The sequence below is a fragment of the Chiloscyllium plagiosum genome, unplaced genomic scaffold (genome assembly GCF_037043375.1).
Source record: "Chiloscyllium plagiosum isolate Xiang-an unplaced genomic scaffold, Cpla_swu_hap1 HiC_scaffold_2, whole genome shotgun sequence".
NCBI lineage: Eukaryota > Metazoa > Chordata > Chondrichthyes > Orectolobiformes > Hemiscylliidae > Chiloscyllium > Chiloscyllium plagiosum.
Window position 1 is genome coordinate 131,047,188 of NW_028270140.1, and position 18,937 is coordinate 131,066,124.

An 18,937-nucleotide genomic window follows, 5' to 3' on the forward strand; every position below is an offset into this window, starting at 1 on the left:
TTATGTAACAGACTAGTTCAATTCCTGGTCAATGCTGACCCAGGACATTGACGATAGGGAGTTTGGTGATGATCGTGCCATTGAATGTCAAGATAGTTAGATTCTCTTTTGTTGGAGATGTTCATTAAATGGTACACGTGAGCCTTGCATATCACTTTGTAGGGTTGGGAATCTGCAGGTGAAATCGCAGGGACTGTGTCACATTCACCCTTCTCACCACTACTACCTATAGTCCCACCATTGGGGAATGTTGCCATTATTGGGAATGAATGTGGAGGTGAGCAGATAATTGCTGAGATGATTACAACATGGGGAGGCTGCCAGCTAAATGGAGGTGACTCAGAGGCCGTCAGAACAGAATTATAGAATCACATCATTGTTACAGCACAGAAGGAGGCCATTCAGCCCACCATGTCTATACTGGATGAATGATTTTCTCTCTCACCCTTTCCTCACCGCTTAAAAAAATAACAGCTGTAGACCAGGAACAGGAAACAGCCATTCTGCCCCTCCAACTTTTTCTGCCATTCAGTCAGAACACTGTCAGATGAACACATGGCCAAAGTAATGATGTAGGCAGGAGGGTTTTAGATTTTTGGATAATTGGGGTGGGTGGGACCTGTGCAAGCCACACAGGTTGCACCTGAACCAGAATAGATTCAATATGGCGGCACGGTGGCACAATGGTTAGCATTGGCCAGAGACCCGGGTTCAATTCCCGCCTCAGGCGACTCTCTGTGTGGAGTTTGCACGTTCTCCCTGTGTCTGCGTGGGTTTCCTTCCACAGTCCAAAAATGTGCAGGTTAGGTGAATTGGCCAAGTTAAATTGCCCGTAGTGTTAGATGAAGGGGTAAATGTAGGGTAATGGATCTGGGTGGATTGTGCTTCAGCGGGTCGGTGTGGACTTGTTGGTCCGAAGGGCCTGTTTCCACACTGTAAGTAATCTAATCTAATCTAATCCTTGCTGCTTGTGGTTTGCTTGTGCTGTTGGGGAGGTGTTAAACTTATTTGATCGAAGGATGGGGCACAGAGTAAATGTAAACTCAGGATTACGGTCCAGTCAGATATGGAAAGGAACACTAGGACAGTCTAGCAGACAGTGGGACATGGGCACGAAAAGGAACATGCGAGGGCTGGAAAGCTAAATTGTAGTTATTTTTATGTAAGGAGCCTGACTGGTAAGGTAGATGAACTTCGAGCATTGATCAGCTCACAGTAATGTGATATTGTTGCATACACTGAGACATATTTGAAGGAAGGGCAGGATTGGCAGCTCAGCATTCCAGGCTTCAGAAGTTTCAGGCATGATATGGGGTGATATAAGAGAGGTTAGGATATTGCATTATTGATAGAGGAAACCATCACTGCAGTGATGAGGATTTGGGTAAAGCTCAGAAATAAAAAAGGGGCAATCACTTTGCTGGAATTACACTACAGGCCTCCGAACAGTCAAGGGAAGATAGATATGAGCAGAGATGTGGAGGAAATCACAGAGTGGTGTGACAGGAATGGGGTTACAGTCATAGCAGATTTCAACTTTGCTAACATTACCTAGATTGCCTTAGTATGAAAGGAGGAATTTTTAAAAAGCATCCAGCAGAGCTTTACGTAGATTGTCCCACTAGAGATGGGACGATGCTAGGCCTAATCCTAAGGAATGAAGCCGGTCAAGTAATTGAAGAGTCAGTAGGGTGAACATTTTGAGAATAGTGACCATAACTCTGCAAGTTTCAAAGCCATTGTGGAAAGAATCAAAGATAGTGCAGAAATTAAGTGCCTATGTTGGAGGAAGACCAAATTCAATTTCATTAGACAGAATCTGGTAAACACAGACTGGAAGCAGCTGCTTGCAGTTAAGTCTACATTTGGAAAGTGGGACTCGTTTAAAAGTGGTATAGTGAGAGTTTGGGACCAGCATGTTCCTCTAGTAGTAAAGCGCAAAGGCAACAAATCTCGAGAACCCTGTGTGTCAAGGAATATCGAGAGTTCGATGAAGAAAAGGAAGGAAGCATATGTTAGATACTGAGCATTAAAAACAGAGACCTTTCAGGTGTGTAAAGAGTGTAGGGGAGCACTTAAAAAAGAAATTAGAAGTGCAAAGAGGAGCTACAAAACATCTTTGCAGACAGGATTAAGGAATTTTATAAGCACACTAAGAGCAGGGGGATTAACACGGAAAGAGTGGGGCCTATTACAGACCAAAGGGGAAATCTGTGTGTGAAGCCAGAAGATGCTGGTGAGGTAGTAAATGAATATTTCTCATCTGTATTCTCAAAGGAGAAATACATTCCAGCTGGAGATGTCATTTCAGATGGTGAGGTCTGAAAACATCTTAAGATTAGTAAGGAGGAAATATTAGATGTTTTATCAGACGTAAAGGTGCATAAGTCCCCAGAGCGTGATAAGATGTTTCCTAAGCTGCTATAGGAGACAAAGGAGGAGATTGCTGGGACTCTGGCAGAGACATTTAATACTTTGTTGGCCACAGATGAAATCTATGCAAACCTTAAACAGCTGAAGTGCCAGTTGACTGGAGGATAACCAATGTGGTTCTTTTGTTCAAGAAGAGCAGCAGGGATAGGCCAGGTAATTACAGACCAGTTAGTCTGATGGCAGTGGTAGGGAAATTATTGGAAAAAATTCTTAGGGACAGGAATAATCAAGACTTGCAAAGACTTGGTAAGGATAGTCAGCACGGATTATGAGATAGGGATCCTGTCTAAGTTCATTAAGTCTTTTTTTGAAAAGGTGACTAAACATATTGATGAGAATAGTGCAATTGATGTAGTTTGCATAGACTTTAGTTAAATGGAAGGCTGGTCCAAAAGGTAAAGCCAATGGGACCCAAAGCAAGTTGGCTAACTGGATCCAAAATTAGTGTCAAAACGTGTGGCACTGAATAAGCACAGCATGTCAGGCAGCATCCGCGGAGCAGGAGAGTCAACTTTTCAGGCATAAGCCTTTCATTAGGAATGTGGAGTTGTGGGAGAAGGTGCAGGGAGGTGGCCCAAAGGGGCTGAGAGATAAATGGGAGGGGTAGGCCTGAGGGAACGTAGCTTGGAAGGCAATAGATAGATGAAGATGTGAGGTGATGGTGAACTGTCTTACCTGTCCATCTTCCTTCCCATCTATCCGCTCCACCCTATCAATGTCACCACCCACTTTCATCTACTTATCGTCTTCCAAGCTACCTTCTCCCAGCCTTAACCCCCTCCCATTTATCTCTCATCCCCCAGGCCCCTTCCCCACCGCCCCCCCCCCCCCCCCCCCCCCACCCCCATATTGCTGATGAAGGGCTTCCGCCTGAAATTTCAACTTTCCTGCTCCTCAAATACTGCCCGACTGGCATGCTTTTCCAGCGCCACAAACTTGACTCTGATCTCCAGCATCTGCATTCCTCACTTTCTCCTAGATCCAAAATTAGCTTGCAAACTGGAAGCAAAAGGTGATGGTGGAAGGTTGCTTTTGTAACTGCAAGTCTATAACCAGCTGTGTACCACAAGGTTCGATGCTGAGACCCTTGCTGTTTGTTTTGTACATGAACAATTTGGATGTGACATAGAAGGTATAATTAGGAAATTTGCAAATGACATGAAAATTGATGATGTTGTTAGTGAGGAGAATATTCTGATACTTATCAGCTGGTAAATTGGGCAGAGCAATGGCAGATGGAATTTAATCCTGATAAGTGTGAGGTGATGCATTTAGGGAGTTCTAATAAGGGAAGGACATACATAATAAATGGTAGGACCTTGGGGAGTGCTGAGGAACAAAGGAACCTTTTTAAACAAGTACATAGAAGGTGTCAGACAGAATGGTGAAGAAGGCATGTGGCATGGCATAGAATATAGGAGCAGGGAAGTCTTGTTGCAACTTTATAGAGCATTGATTAGGTGACAGATGCAACACTGTGTGCCATTCTGGTCACCCTACTACTGGAAGGATATGATTGAACTGGAGAGGGTGCAGAGGAGATTCACCAGGATGTTGCCTGGGGTGAAAAGTCTCAGTTATGAGGAGAGACTGGATAGACTGGGCTTGTTTTCTTTGGAACAGAGGAGGTTTAGGGAGGATCTGATTGAGGTATACAAAATTATAAGAGGCATAGACGTTATAGATCATGAGAGTCTCTTCCCCATGGCAGATGTGTCTAAGACCAGAGGGCATAAGTTTAAGGTGAGGAGTAATTGGTTTGGAGGGAATCTGCGAATCTTTTTCATCCAGTGGATGGTAGATATATTGAACATGTGGCCTGAGAGGATTGTAGAGGCTGGTACTTTCACAACATTTAATAAGCAGCTGATAGAAGATTGCTGAGTGGGTCCCACTGCCAGGAAATGTGGGCAGAGGACTCGCTTTCTGCTGCACCCAGGCACCTTGGTAAAACTCAAACCATTAACCCATTTACTCTGGGGCAGTGCATCCCAGATCGTAACCACTCCCTCACTGCGTGAAGTTTTTCCTCATATTAATTTTGTTTCTTTTACCAATTCACTTAAATTTCTGGCCTCTTGTTCTTGATCCTTTCTTGAGCGGGAATCTGTTGTTCCGATTTACTCTGTCCAGGTCACAGAACTGCAATGGTGCAGAAGAAGGCCATTCGACCCATCATGTCTGCACTGACTCTCTAACCATCTTAACTGAGTGTTGTACTCAGGTTGCTGCAGAGATGGACTGGATAGTTTATGGTGACAATACATGACAAGGTTTGGGGACAGAACACTGTCATGCCTTATTGGGCGGCACAGTGGCGCAGTGGTTAGCACTGCTGCCTCACAGCGCCAGAGACCCGGGTTCAATTCCCGCCTCAGGCGACTGACTGTGTGGAGTTTGCACGTTCTCCACGTTCTCCCCGTGTCTGCGTGGGTTTCCTCCGGGTGCTCCGGTTTCCTCCCACAGTCCAAAGATGTGCAGGCCAGGTGAATTGGCCATACTAAATTTCCTGTAGTGTTAGGTTAGAGGTATGGGTGGGTTGTGCTTTGGCGGGTCAGTGTGGACTTGTTGGGCCGAAGGGCCTGTTTCCACACTGTAAGTAATCTAATCTAAACACTGTCGGGTTTCCAGCTGTAAAGAGGTCTGCTTTTCGGGACAGTGCCTTCTCTTGGCTTTATCCGGATGGCTGTCCATTTAAAGGAACTTTAAAATAAACAGAATCAGCAAGCAGCCCTGTAACTCAAAGCTCTCTGCTGTTCTATTACTAGCTGCCGTGGGCTCAGCACCAAGCTCTATGAACTGCTGAAAATTCCACAAAGCTGATCTCTTGAGCTTTTCCAGCACCACACTCTCGACCCTTGATCAGAAAGACAAGACATAGCTGGCAAATCTTATTCTGGTCACATCTGACTCCACACATTAACCTTTTTTTCTCTCTCCACAGTTACCACCAGGCCTGTTGAATTTCTCCAACATTATCTAGGTGCTTATGTAAAATTTCCAACATCCGCAGTATTTTGCTTTTATTTTGCTGGACAATGAAAGATGAGATTGTGGCCGACAATTTCTGTATTAAATAATCCCGCGCGCATTTTTAAAGGGGCAAAACACATTTAAACGAAAGCCCCCCCCCCCCCCCCGTGAAGTCTGGCGCAGATGTTCAGTCCGATGTAAACAGTTAATATCTGCAGGATAGGATCACCACATTTTAGAGTGTCTGACGCTTTCCCTGCAGGAATGTGGCCATAAAAGTGCTCCGTTAGTTGGTTTGATGAAGATTTGGCGAATGGTCACATTTTGTGAGTTAACATTCAGATGCTAATGCGCCATCTGTAAAACTACTCATCCAAACTCTCTTTACCAAACTACGGAATTGACCCTGAAGGCACCTACCCGAAAGAGACAGGCATTTATTATCAGTGCATCATCTAAAGTACGGTCAAAATGTTTGAAAGCTTCCTTTAAGCAGAATCGAGAATCCAATATTCACCTTGGCTGTTAGCCATGACAGCCCCTGAGAGAGGCTCACTCTGTTGTATAATTATCACATTGTGTACAACAGCTTAGATTAAACAATTGGACAGCGGGATCGTGGGCCAAAGAAAAGTGCGAGGCAGGTGTTCGTTGCTATGACTAGAATTACTGTTTATGTTGTCGGGAGCCATCGGTATTTTATTTGAGCTGTTTTGTACGATGATGGCTCCCTCAGCGTTTATGGCAGCTGTTTGTGCTGAGACACATCTGCCCCTTTTCTAAACTGAGGTGAAATAGCGAGGAAACCCAGCCACCTTCCCTGTGAATCACGTTAACCCGGCCCCCTGTACTGAGATGGCGTGAGGAGCTGTACCAGTCTGCTGTCAGAGGCTGGATTTGAGAGAGAGAGAGGAAGAGGGCATTCTAACCCCAGGTGCTCGCTGTGACACGGCCTCTCCTGCAAACACTTTGCTCGGACCCGGCCGGCTAAGGACTGGAAGCAAAATCTCCTCCAACCTACTTCTGCTTTTCGTTTTTGCTTTTGTTGGCAAGAACTCGGCTTGAGTAGCGAGGGATAAACGCAAGCGGATCGTTTGAGACCAAGCAAAGACCCTGTTTATAAAGGAAACTCTCGCAACATTGCAAGATGTGGACCTCTTACATGAACGGGATTCGAACGCAGAACAAATTACGCAAAGTGAGTGGGTTGTTTTTATTTAACTTGAGATTCCACACCACCACCTCCCCCGGCCACCCCATAAATGGAGGCCACAACCTGGTCTTTTGACTTTTTTTTTCTGTGTGGAAATTGGTTGCTGTATTCTCTACTGTACCAGATTTTAAAAGTATTTCATTGGCTGAATGGTCCTGCGTTACGGTTGGGTTAGGGCTAGAGTTCCATGATTTGATATAAAAATGCATTGATTTTTAGTGCCCTTTGGGAGGCAGATGGATAGTGTGGATCCATGATCAATATGTTTAATATGAATTGATATATATATATATATATATATGTTACATTTTGATATATAGATGTACATGCTCTATATATGTTCTGAAGAAGAGTCACTGAACTGGATGCATTCTGGATTTCTCTCTCCACAGATGCTGCCAAACTTGCTGAGTTTCTGCAGCCATTTCTGTTTATGTCTCAGATTTTCAACATCTTGTTTTAATTTAGTGTTTAATATATGTGTCTAAGTCAGCAGGCTTTGTGACTTTGAGAACATCTTTCAGGGGATGGTGCTCCTGTGGTTATGCTGCCCTAGTCCTCTGAGGTGCTGGGGAAGGGGGCACCATTTGGGAGTGCTGTCTTGGTAAATGACTGCAATGTGTCCTGTAAAGAGTAAACACTTCCATCCCGGGACATAGTAGCAGCAATACATACTTAAGTTTAGTGGATGAGATGCTGATCAATCCGGTCACATTGCCCTGGGTAGTCTAGTGCTTCTTGAATGTGGTAGCAGGGAGACCACTCCTGAATGATTGCAAAATGCTGTGGATGCTGGAAATCTGAAATAAAAACAGGAAGAGTTGGAGAACCTCAATGCCATTTGTGGACAGAGAAACAGAGCTAAGGTTTTGAGTCCAATGTTATTCTTCTTTGGAACTGGAAGCAACTAGAAAATGATATTTATTATGCTGTTATCTAAAAGAGGGGGAGAGCAAGTGGAACAGATGAGGGTGCCCAGAGCAAAAGAGAAAGTGAGTGTGAATGGTAGTAGATGAGAGACATAGATTCAGATTTGGTGTTAATGTTAAGTGTTACTAATAAAAATAGGTCAGCACTGTTATGAGTGAACCAAGACACATGATTGGGTAAAGGCAGTAAATAAAAATGGAGAATATCTTACTATGACTTATGTTTTGAAGAATGAAGAGACTTGAGGGAGTTAAAAGTGAGCAATTCTCCTTAGGAGAGCAATGTTTCGGCTTCCCTTTGTTAGAAATGGTCATTACCTGTCATTTTGTGTGATACATAAGATAATCCTTGTCACTCAGCACAAGTCTAGATGTTTTCAATGTGTTGCTGTGTGTCAGCATATCTTATTTCATTATCTCAGGAATTAAAATAGGAGATGAACACTGTGGTCATCAGAAAAAAAGTTGTCAAAAGGAAATTGAATAGGTACTTGAACGAACTAAACTTGTAGGGCTATGGGTACAGGAGAAGGGAGTGAAACAGTTTTAGATTGCTCCTTGGGCAGCTGGCACAGAATCATAGAATTCCTACAGTGTGAAAGCAGGCCATTCAGCCCATCAGATCCTCACCAACCCTACCAAACATATCCCACCCAGATCCCCCCCCCCCCCCCCCCCCCACCCTACACCTGTAATCCTGCATTTCCCATGGCTAATTCACCTAGCCTGCACATCCCTCGACACCATGCGCAATTTAGGATGGTGAATTCACTTAACCAGCATATCTTTGGACTGTGGAAGGAAACTGGAGAACCTGGAGGAAACCCATGCCGACATGGGAAGAATTGCAAACTCCACACAGACAGTAGTACCCAGGACCCTGGCACTGTGAGGCAGCAGTGCTAACCGCTCAGCCACTGTGCTGCCCATGGCATGGTGTGGCATGGATTTGATGGACTAAAAGGCCACTTTCTGCTTATAATAATTGAGATGTACTGAAATGCCAATATTATCTTGCAGGACTATAATCAGGTGAAAGATTCCATTGTGTTTCCTCCAATTGGCAATGATCTCCTAGGAAGCTCCTTTCCTCCTGTAATTCGGAAAACGCAAGTAGGTTGGAAATGATTACAGGTATTTGTTTTGTTCATGTTTAAGCATACTTCAAAGCAGACTTGCTGCTTATGAAGAAATCCTAATGGCATTTCATTGATTTATTTTGTAATGAAGTATTTTGCTTTTTTTTATTCTTAGCTGTGAATTTTTGTCATAAGAATAACTAATAAGAAAAGCTCTGAAACAAGGTAGAAATAAATCCTTCACAACATGCTGTTTCTACAAATGGACATTTTTTTATGGAGTTCTTTGCAAAATAAATCAGACCCCAATGACATTTGACAAAGAGCTAACAAAAGCAGGAAACAGATTATAGAGGATACAAAGGTCACAATGCTGAGGAGACCAAGTCAACAATGATACAATGCTGAGAGAAAGTGAGGACTGCAGGTGCTGGAGATCAGAGTCAAAAAGTGTGGTGCTGGAAAAGCACAGCTGGTTAGGCAGCATTCGAGGAGCAGGACAGTTGACATTTCGAGCATAAGCTCTTCATCAGGAATATGGGGGGGGGGGGTGGTGGTAGTGGGGGGAGGAGCAAGGGGGCTGAGAGATAAATGGAGGGTGTGGGACTGGGGGAAGGTAGCTGGGAATGCGATAGGTAGATAAAGGTGGGGTGTCATGGTGATAGGCCCCCCCCCACCTTATCCCGGAACCAGCTGCCTGATCTCCCCTCCCCCCAACTTATCCCAGATCCAACCCTTCAACTCAGCATTGCCCTCTTGAACTGTCCTACCTGTCCATCTTCCTTCCCACCTATCTGCTCTACTCTCCACCCCGATCTCTCACCATTACCCCCCACCTTCATCCACCTATTGCATTCCCAACTACCTACCCCCCACCCCACCCCCATCCCATTTATCTTTCAGTCCCCTTGGGCGCCCCCCACCCCAACACATACACACACACACACACAGTCCTGATGAAGAGCTTATGCTTGAAACAACGGCTCTCCTACTCCTCAGATGCTGCCTGACCACTGTGCTTTTCCAGCACCACACTTTTTGACAATGATTCAGTACTGTCCATTTATTTTTTAACAGGTATTGTAGCACATATTGCCAGCAACCACTTCTTGGTTTGTAACACAGGAACAGAAACTAACACGATAGGTGGAGGGGTGGGAATTCAAAATTATGCTTTGAAACCAGCAACATTTAAGTTTGCATATGACATAAATATTTGTTCTAGTATTAGAACCTTCAAATGAGGGAAAAAGACCTCACTTGGATCTAGATGTAATGGGGTCGTGGTTCTGCATTTGACAGATAACACTTTGTGGAAGAGCACTCCTCATACTATAATTTCAGCTGCAATTGGTGTTGCCAAAACAGTGAATGAGGAGGTCCCAAGCTCCCTCGTTGCCCAACTTTGCACCCCGCACTGACATCGAGGCTCAAGTGGTATCTGGCCTTGCCTATTGCCTTGGTCTCACACTTTAGGAACTTGGGTTCCAGCTGTTCCACTGAGACTCAAAGTTTGGTCTTGACCATGAATGCACCGGCTCTAGGGAATGCAATGCTGCTGAACTGAGCTCAATCCTCACCCCTTATTACTGTAGCAAGACCTGAGCTCCAACATCAGCCATCTCAGGACCTGTCCTTCTACAGCTCCCTGAGTAGACCATAAGATTGAGTGAAATAATGAATTGGTGAGTTCATAAAATAATAACATTGTTCAAAAAGTTAGGAAAAGCTAGAGGCTATTCAGCTCCTTAAATCTTCTGGTTTTATTGCAACCTCAACTTGATATTCCTGTCTACCCACTACAAAGTCTGATGCCTTTTATTTCTGTTTTTGCTGGCATATGGAATCACATTTTCAAATGTTAAAGTGGAGTCATATTAGAAAATAATTTTGGTTGGGCTGCTATAATTGTGAGTAGGGTGAATAAAAAGCAACTAGTAGGATGCTATCTAGAATGAGAGCCTTGAGGAGTCTTGGGACTCTTTAAGTATGAAGGTAAATATGGTAGAGATGAAAGATATTCTGAAATATCCTAAGTTTGGAGAAAGAGAATTTATTTTTGTCTCAAGAGCTCAGGTCCAAATTCTATCATCTTGATCTACCTTGGGAAGAGACAAGCATGGGCTCGAGAACTAGAAATGCTGATCTGTTCTCCCTTTGTGCAAAAGGAATATGGGTAATTGAATAATGTATAGAGCCTTTCTAAACTCCAGTTGCAATTAGTTCAATGTGCAATCATTTTGTTTCCAATAGGAGAGCAGCTCAAAGAATCGAAGTCTCTCCAATAGCTTGCAGGATTTGTTCTTCACACCTCAGGTTCTGGACTCTCACAGAATTTCATATACAATCAGTGACCTTAAGGACAACAGAGTAAGTTAGAGCAAAATATTCAAATAACATTATCTGTAGAACAAAGTACCAAAAACTAACCTCTTTAGATTTTATTTTTACTTATAGGCAGCAGAATGTCATTGGAGAGTGCCTTATAGAAAAGTCAGCAATGATACAAACTGCAAGATCAAGACCCATTTACAGGTATGGACTGCTGTATCTGTTTTCTTATTTACGTTGGTGAGAAGCTGTTGAAGTGCCCATTCAGCTACTTACACTCTGCTGCTCTGCATCAACTCCTACCCGACTGCATACCATTGTGCTATCCCCTCTGCTGGCTCTGTCCTGCCAGTGGGACAGGACATACCCAGGGATGGTGATGCCTGGGACATTGTAGCATAGGGATTCTATGATTCTATGAAAATGTTGGGAGGCACGACTTTGCAAGGTCGACAGGGCTGCACTTGTTGTTGTTATTTCCAATGCCTGTATTGATGCCAACTGCCATGTCCAGTTTCAATCCTTTCTTTAGGCTTTGTAACAATTTAATTTAATTGATAGTCTTGCTTGCCCACTTCAGAGGCAATTACAAATCAACCATATTGCCCTGCGTCTGGAGTCACATGGAAGCCAGAACAGGTAAGGGTGGCAATATTCCTCAGTGGACAGTAATGAACCATTGGGCTTTTATAACAATTGACAGTTGTTACATTGTCACCATTAGACTAATTTTTGAGAAGGCATTTAGTAATGTTTCACATAAGAGGTTATGCTAAACCAAAGTACATGAGATTGTTGGTAATATGGATTGAGAATTGGTTATCAGGCAGGAAACAGAGAGTAGGAATACAGAGGAAACTCGATTATCCGAATACCAATTTTCCGAAAATCGGATTATCTGAAGGAGATCTCAAGGTCCCGGTAGAAACATTACATCAAAGACGTGTTTCCAGCAGTGATCGCATCTTTTGTTTACAGTGATTAAACAGGCACCATCTCCAAATGACTGACCTCCCACCCCCTCTCTCCCCACACTTTCCCTGGAGTTCTACAGAGGGGTGTAATCTAACCTCTCCCCCTCCTTCCCCCCACCCCACTTCCCAGGAATAGTTGCTCCAACATTGTCCTGTGCAGGGCAAACGTGTGTGTGTGCGCGTGCGCTATTGGGCGACTTACCCCACAAAGGCAGCAGCAGCAGTCTTGTTGTTGGTGTGCAATCTGGATGCCCCAGAGAGAGGCCAGGGGTGGATGGAGGGTCAGGGGCTCGCACGCTTTGTGCTGGGGGGGGCAGGGTTGGACCTCGTTGGGGGCCGGGTTGGGGGCTGGGGGGACAGTGTTGGACGAGGTTGGCGGGCGGGGGTGGATCGGGTTGGGAGCAGGGAGCAGTGTTGGACCGCGTTGGGGGGCGGTGTTGGGGGCGGGGTCTCGCGCACTGTATGCCACTGCGGTCTCCTGAATAGACTTTAAAAACTCCGAGCCCCAAAGGAAAGGCATTTAATTGATTTTCCGAATAATCGATTATCCGAACGAAATAGTGCCCGCCCATCACGTTCGGATAATCGAGTTTCCACTGGACATAGGTCATTTTCAGAGTGGAAATCATTGGCAAATGTAATAGTGAGAGGATCAGTGCATAGGCACCAGCCATTCACAGCATACATCATTAAGAAATCAAATGTGATATTTCCAAATTTGCTGATGACACAAGATGAGTTGAGATTGTGAGTGGTGAGGAAAAACAATTGTACAGGGCCTTGGTGAGATCACACCTGTGTGTAGTTTTGGTCTCAGGTTTATCTGAGAAAGATGTTCTGGCTATGGAGGGAGTACAACAGGGTTTATCTGAGATGGCAGGACTGATGTATGAAGAGAGACTGGATCAGTTAGGACTATATTCACTGCAGTTTAGAATAAGGAGGGGGTGATCACATAGAAACCAATAAAATTCCAACAGGACCACATAGGGTAAACACAGGAAGAATGATCCTGATGACTGGAGAGTGCCGAATCAGGGTCACAGTCTGAGTAGTGAGCCCCTGTGGAATTTCCTGCCACAGAATGCCATTGAGGCCAAAGTATTGAACATTTTCTTTGGGCTAAAGGAATCTAAGGGTGAGGGGATAAGGCAGAAGCAGGGTACTGAGCTTGATGATGAGTCGTGATCATATTGAATGGCATAGCAGGCTTAAAGAGCTTAATGGTCTAATCCTGTTGCTATCTTCTATGTTTCTATGTATTTACATTCATTCAATATGTCAATCTTCTAATAACATTTCAGAATCATTTGCATCAGCGACATGTGAAGCGGATCACACAGAGTTATGAATCCACGTCAAAAGCAAACAAGGACAATGAAAGCTCTTCAGAGAGGAACAAAACCTTTCTACATCTGGGACAGGTTAATATGGGAAACACTTACTGCAAGAAATATATAAGACCATAAGGCATAGGAGCAGAAATTAGGCCATTCAGCCCATTGAGTCTGCTCTACCATTCAATCGTGGCTGATAAGCTTCTCAACCCCATTCTCTTTCTTTCTCCCTGTAACTCTTGATCCCCTTGATACTCAAGAACCTACCTATCTCAGTCTTAAATATACTCAATGATCAGGCATCCACAGCCTTCTGTGGCAATGAATTCCATAGATTCACCACTCTATGGCAGAAGAAGTTTCTCCTTATCTCCATTCTAAAAGGTCTTCCCTTGTCTCGAAGGCTATGTCCTCAGGTTCTAGTGTCTCCTACCAATGGATCTTCCCAACATACTCTGCCCAGGCCATTCAGTATTCTGTATGTTTCAATTAGGTCCCCCTTCATCATTCTAAAATCCATTGAGTATAAGGAGAAAGTGAGGACTGCAGATGCTGGAGATCAGAGCTTAAAAATGTGTTGCTGGAAAAGCACAGCAGGTCCGGCAGCATCAAAGGAGCACGAGAATTGATGTTTCGGGCATAAGTCCTTCTTCAGACTTAGAACATAGAACATAAAAGAATACAGCTCAGTACAGGCCCTTTGGCCTTCGATGTTACGCCGATCCAAGCCCACCTAACCTACACTAGCCCACTATCCTCCATATGCCTATCCAATGCCCGTTTAAATGCCCATAAAGAGGGAGAGTCCACCACTGCTACTGGCAGGGCATTCCATGAACTCACAACTCGCTGAGTAAAGAATCTACCCCTAACATCTGTCCTATACCTACCCCCCCTTAATTTAAAGCTATTAAGGGTGTGCAAGCAGGTTAAGATGAAAGGTAGGGAGGAGGGACTTAGGGGAGGGGTGTTGGGAATGCGATAGGTGGAAGGAGGTTAAGGTGAGGGTGATAGGCCGGAGAGGGGGTGGTGGCAGAGAGGTCGGGAAGAAGATTGCAGGTCAAGAAGGCGGTGCTGAGTCTGAGGGTTGGGACTGAGAAAAGGTCGGGGGAGGGGAAATGAGGAAGCTGGAGAAATCTGCATTCATCCCTTGTGGTTGGAGGGTTCCTAGGCGGAAGATGAGGCGTTCTTCCTCCAGCCGTCGTGTTGCTATGGTCTGGCGATGGAGGAGACCAAGGATCTGCATGTCCTTGGCAGAGTGGGAGGGGGAGTTAAAGTGTTCAGCCACAGGGCAGTTGGGTTTGTTGGTGCGGGTATCCCAGAGGTGTTCTCTGAAACGTTCCGCAAGTAGGTGGTCTATCTCCCCAATGTATAGGAGGCCACATCGGGTGCAGCGGATGCAGTAAATGATGTGTTGGAGGTGCAGGTGAATTTCTACGGGATATGGAAGGATCCCTTGGGGCCTTGGAGGGAAGTGAGGGGGGAGGTGTGGGCGCAAGTTTTGCATTTCTTGCGGTTGCAGGGGAAGGTGCCGGGAGTGGAGGTTGGGTTGGTGGGGGGTGTGGATCTGACGAGGGAGTCGCGGAGGGAATGGTCATTCCGGAACGCTGATAGGGGTGGGGAGGGAAATATATTCTTGGCGGTGGGGTCTGTTTGGAGAAATGACGAAGGATGATACGATGTATTTGGAGGTTGGTGGGTGGTAGGTGAGGATCAGTGGGGTTCTGTCCTGGTGGTGATTGGAGGGGCAGGGTTCAAGGGTGGAGGAGCGGGAATTGGAGGAGATGCGGTGGAGAGCGTCATCAATTGGGGAGACAGGCCGTCTACTTGCGGAACGTTTCAGAGAACACCTCTGGGACACCCGCACCAACCAACCTAACCGCCCCGTGGCTGAACACTTTAATTCCCCCTCCTTGGCCTCCTCCAGAGGAAGGATATTTACAACATTTAAAAGATGTTTAGCTGGGTACATAGATAGGAAAGGTTCAGAGGGATATGGGCCAAATGCAGGCAAATGGGACTAGTTTAGTTTGATAAACGTGGTCATCGTGGATGTGTTGACAAAAGGGTGCTATATGACTCTATGGCTCTGAGTATTGTATTCAGGAAGAACTTAAACTAGATACATTAGTGGGTTATAATTTTATTGTTTATAAATGAGCTTTGGTGAACCAATACTTTTCAATCAATTTGATTATTTTGCTTTGTACTTTCATAACAGTCATACAACGTTTCATTATATAAATCTGGCAGCTGCACATCACCTCGACTCCTGAACAGTCCAACCGAGTGCTGTGAAGATTTATTATCCTGTAGTCTGCAGAATGAATTGAGACACTTTGGAGAGACAAAGATAGCACAGCAAATGAGCCATCCTGGAAATGACTGTGATGACTGTGAAACATTTTCACTCCCAGCTGATGCAAGCAGTCAAGTTGACAGTTTGGTGTCAGCTTCTTGCAAGGAGCAGGAAGAAGAGCAGGGTTTAGGACTGTGGCAAACTGAAATTTCAGGAACTGATATCCATCGTTTTGTAGTTGGAGAGCCATCGAGTTCTGAGGATAAACAATGTGTATCTGAGTGTCCAGATTGGAACTCCATGTCACAGACAGCGGAGTGCAAGGGGCCAGAATCTCAGAAAGCTTTCAACTTGCCAAGTATAGCAGTGTCGAAACGTTTGCCATTACCAATGGCAGATGGAAAACACCTTTCAACAGCCAGCAACCCTCTAATTGAAATAATGAAAGGAAATATCAATATAACCTGTTCACCTAAGAAGAAAAAGTTCATGATGTATATTTGTGGTGGCTACAAAGGTAATTTTTTTTCTAAGAGATGTTTTCATATTAAGCAAAATCACGAGTTTTGATTACTTTGAAGTGAAAGGAGAGAAAAATGGTAAGAGGTATAAAATAACTTGATAATTACTTATCATTCAATTTGCATTATTGTAACATGTCAAATTATGCAAGCAGCAATGAGACAGAACACATCACTGCCTTGGCAAATGTCTGGACTAAATTGTATTATCCAGTTTTTATTTTAGTGCAATTACTGGCACAAAGACTTATGATGTCAATAAAGTTATAAAATCTTAGAGGTTATCTGAATTTTTAAAAATGAAACCTATCAACTAGGAATTTAGTATTGAGCTAAATGTTCATCAATGCTAGGAAAAAGCATACTGGCTGAATTGTCTTGGGTCCTCTTTCTTGATTTTACAATGTACTTTCCAAAAACATACAAAACATACTTCATCTATAATCTAAAATATGACTTTTAACACTCAACTGAACTAGTCACTCATAGAATTATAAAATTTTGCAGCGTGGAAACAGGTTATATGGATAATTTCACCCTTACCTGTTGATCATCACTTACTTCTATTTCTCCAACCTTTCCATATACCCTTTCAATCTTTCTTTTACAGATATTAATCTTTTTCGTTTTTAAAAACGTAATTCTGCATTTATTATCATTACTGCTCCTCACCATTATCTGGCATTAAGTACACTCCTGGTCTCTTGCTTCAAAGTTTCACACACAGTTTGAGTATCTTTGAAGGATGCTATCTGCGAGAATGTATGATGTAGAGGTGCTGGTGTTGGACTGGTGTGGACAAAGTTAAAAATCACACAATACCAGGTTATAGTCCAACAAGCGCTCCGAAAGCTAGTACAGTACTTCCAAATAAACCTGTTAGACTATAACTTGGTGTTATGTGATTTTTTAACACTGCTAATGCAGTACACCCTCAGTTTAGATTAGATTACTTACAGTGTGGAAACAGGCCCTTCGGCCCAACAAGTCCACACCGACGCGTAACCAACCCAGACCCATTCTTCTACATTTACCCCTTCACCTAACACTACAGGCAATTTAGCATGGTCAATTCACCTAACCTGCACATTTTTGGATTGTGGGAGGAAACCCACGCAGACACGGGGAGAATGTGCAAACTCCACACAAAGAGTCGCCTGAGGCAGGAATTGAACCCGGGTCTCTGGCGCTGTGAGGCAGCAGTGCTAACCACTGTGCCATCGTGCCGCCCATTTTAGAACTGGAGTATTAGCTTGCCCTCAAAATGTTTTTGGTGAAAGCTTCAATTTCTAATCATTTTGTTTTGAATTCATATAAATTGCACCTGAATTTTAATAACTCACATTTCTTAAAATTCCAGATACAGAACACGAACGGAATGCATTAATGGAGAATGTATACCCACAACTAAACAGTTATTGTAAAGAAAGGGGTTATGACCTCAGGATGACTGACCTTAGGTGGGGCATGAAAGATGGAATTAGTGACAATCATATAATGGCCCAACTACATCTCGAAGTACTTAAGGAATGCCAAACGTCAGAAGACTCCATCTTTATTGTAAGCATTCTGTGCATAAATTGTCATTCATGGTCAAATGTTGCATCAGATTTAAGGTTCTTTGAGACTCAGTTCTGCATAGAGTCATACCAGATTGGCAGGTCCAAGTTGCTGCTAGGGAGGTAAATCAAGCTTACAATCTCTTTTTTTCTAAACTTTTACACAGAGTTAGTTTATACCAGGTTAATATTGGTTAAGTAACTGCCACTATCACAACATATTTAACGAGCATAACTTCGTAACTAAATGTCGAACACTGGATGCTGGTGATACAGAATAATAACAGAAAGTGCTGAAGAAACTCAACAAATCTGGAAGCATCTGGAGAGAGGGAAAAAGTTAACATTTTGAATCCAAATGTTAATCGCGTCTCTCACTGTAACATCTATTAAGTGGTCACTTATCACTGTCACTTGATGAATATGCCTATTATTATATCATTATTTAGTGAAGATTTATATTGTTTTTGTGAACGGTAAGGTGGTAGGGGAAGCATCAAAAACTTGTTCCAGACATTGTGACTGCATTATGATGGTTGACATAGCAAATTGAAAAGAAATGCATGATTGTAAACACTAACTGAAACCAAATTGAGCAATTGTTTGCTTATAGGATCAAAGTACAGGTCCAATGTAAAAGTTCTAATGATAGACTCATAGGCATCTAAAACACAGATGGAGGTGATTTGGCCCTTTAAGTCCATGCTAGAAATCAAAGAACTGTCTACGCTAATCCCGTCTTCCAGCTTTATAGCCTATGGCCTTGCTGTTTATATCTACATACTGTGTAAATGTCATGAGAATCTCTGGCTCAAGCACCCTTTCAGGCAGTGAATTCCAGACTCCTGCCACCCTCTGGGTGAAAATATTACCCCTCAACCCCTCTCCTCTACCTCCTACCTTAAATCAGCTCCTCCTGGCTATTGATCTCTCAACTATTTTTTTAAAAAGTGCCTGGCTTTTTGTCCGCCTTAACTCTGTCCTTTATAATCTTATACACTTCGGGCAGCACGGTGGCTCGGTGGTTAGCACGGCTGTCTCACAGCACCAGGGACCCAGGTTTGATTCCAACCTTGGGCGACTGTCTGTGTAGAGTTTGCACATTCTCCCCATTTCTGTGTGGGTTTCCTCCAGGTGTTCCAGTTTCTTCCCACAATCCAAAGATGTGCAGGTTAGGTGAGTTGGCCATGCTAAATTGCCCATAGTGTTCAGGGATTTGAAGGTTAGGTGCATTAGCCAGGGTTAAATATAGGATAATAAGGTAGGGGAATGGTTCTGGGTGAGTTATT

General features: G+C 43.8%; 1 protein-coding gene across 3 annotated transcripts in view; it reads left to right on the forward strand.

The window, feature by feature from the left end:
• Positions 1-6,004: 6,004 nt before the first annotated feature.
• LOC122557528 (uncharacterized) overlaps positions 6,005-18,937 on the forward strand; it is a 103,021-nt gene continuing 90,088 nt past the window's right edge. For all 3 annotated transcript variants that reach the window (XM_043705278.2, XM_043705298.2, XM_087973632.1), the window contains exons 1-7: positions 6,005-6,604; positions 8,569-8,661; positions 10,881-10,997; positions 11,085-11,162; positions 13,237-13,356; positions 15,491-16,085; positions 17,450-17,649. In XM_043705278.2, the coding sequence (XP_043561213.2) occupies positions 6,554-6,604; positions 8,569-8,661; positions 10,881-10,997; positions 11,085-11,162; positions 13,237-13,356; positions 15,491-16,085; positions 17,450-17,649 (1,254 nt within the window). In that variant the 5' untranslated portion in view covers positions 6,005-6,553. The remainder of the gene's footprint in view (positions 6,605-8,568; positions 8,662-10,880; positions 10,998-11,084; positions 11,163-13,236; positions 13,357-15,490; positions 16,086-17,449; positions 17,650-18,937) is intronic.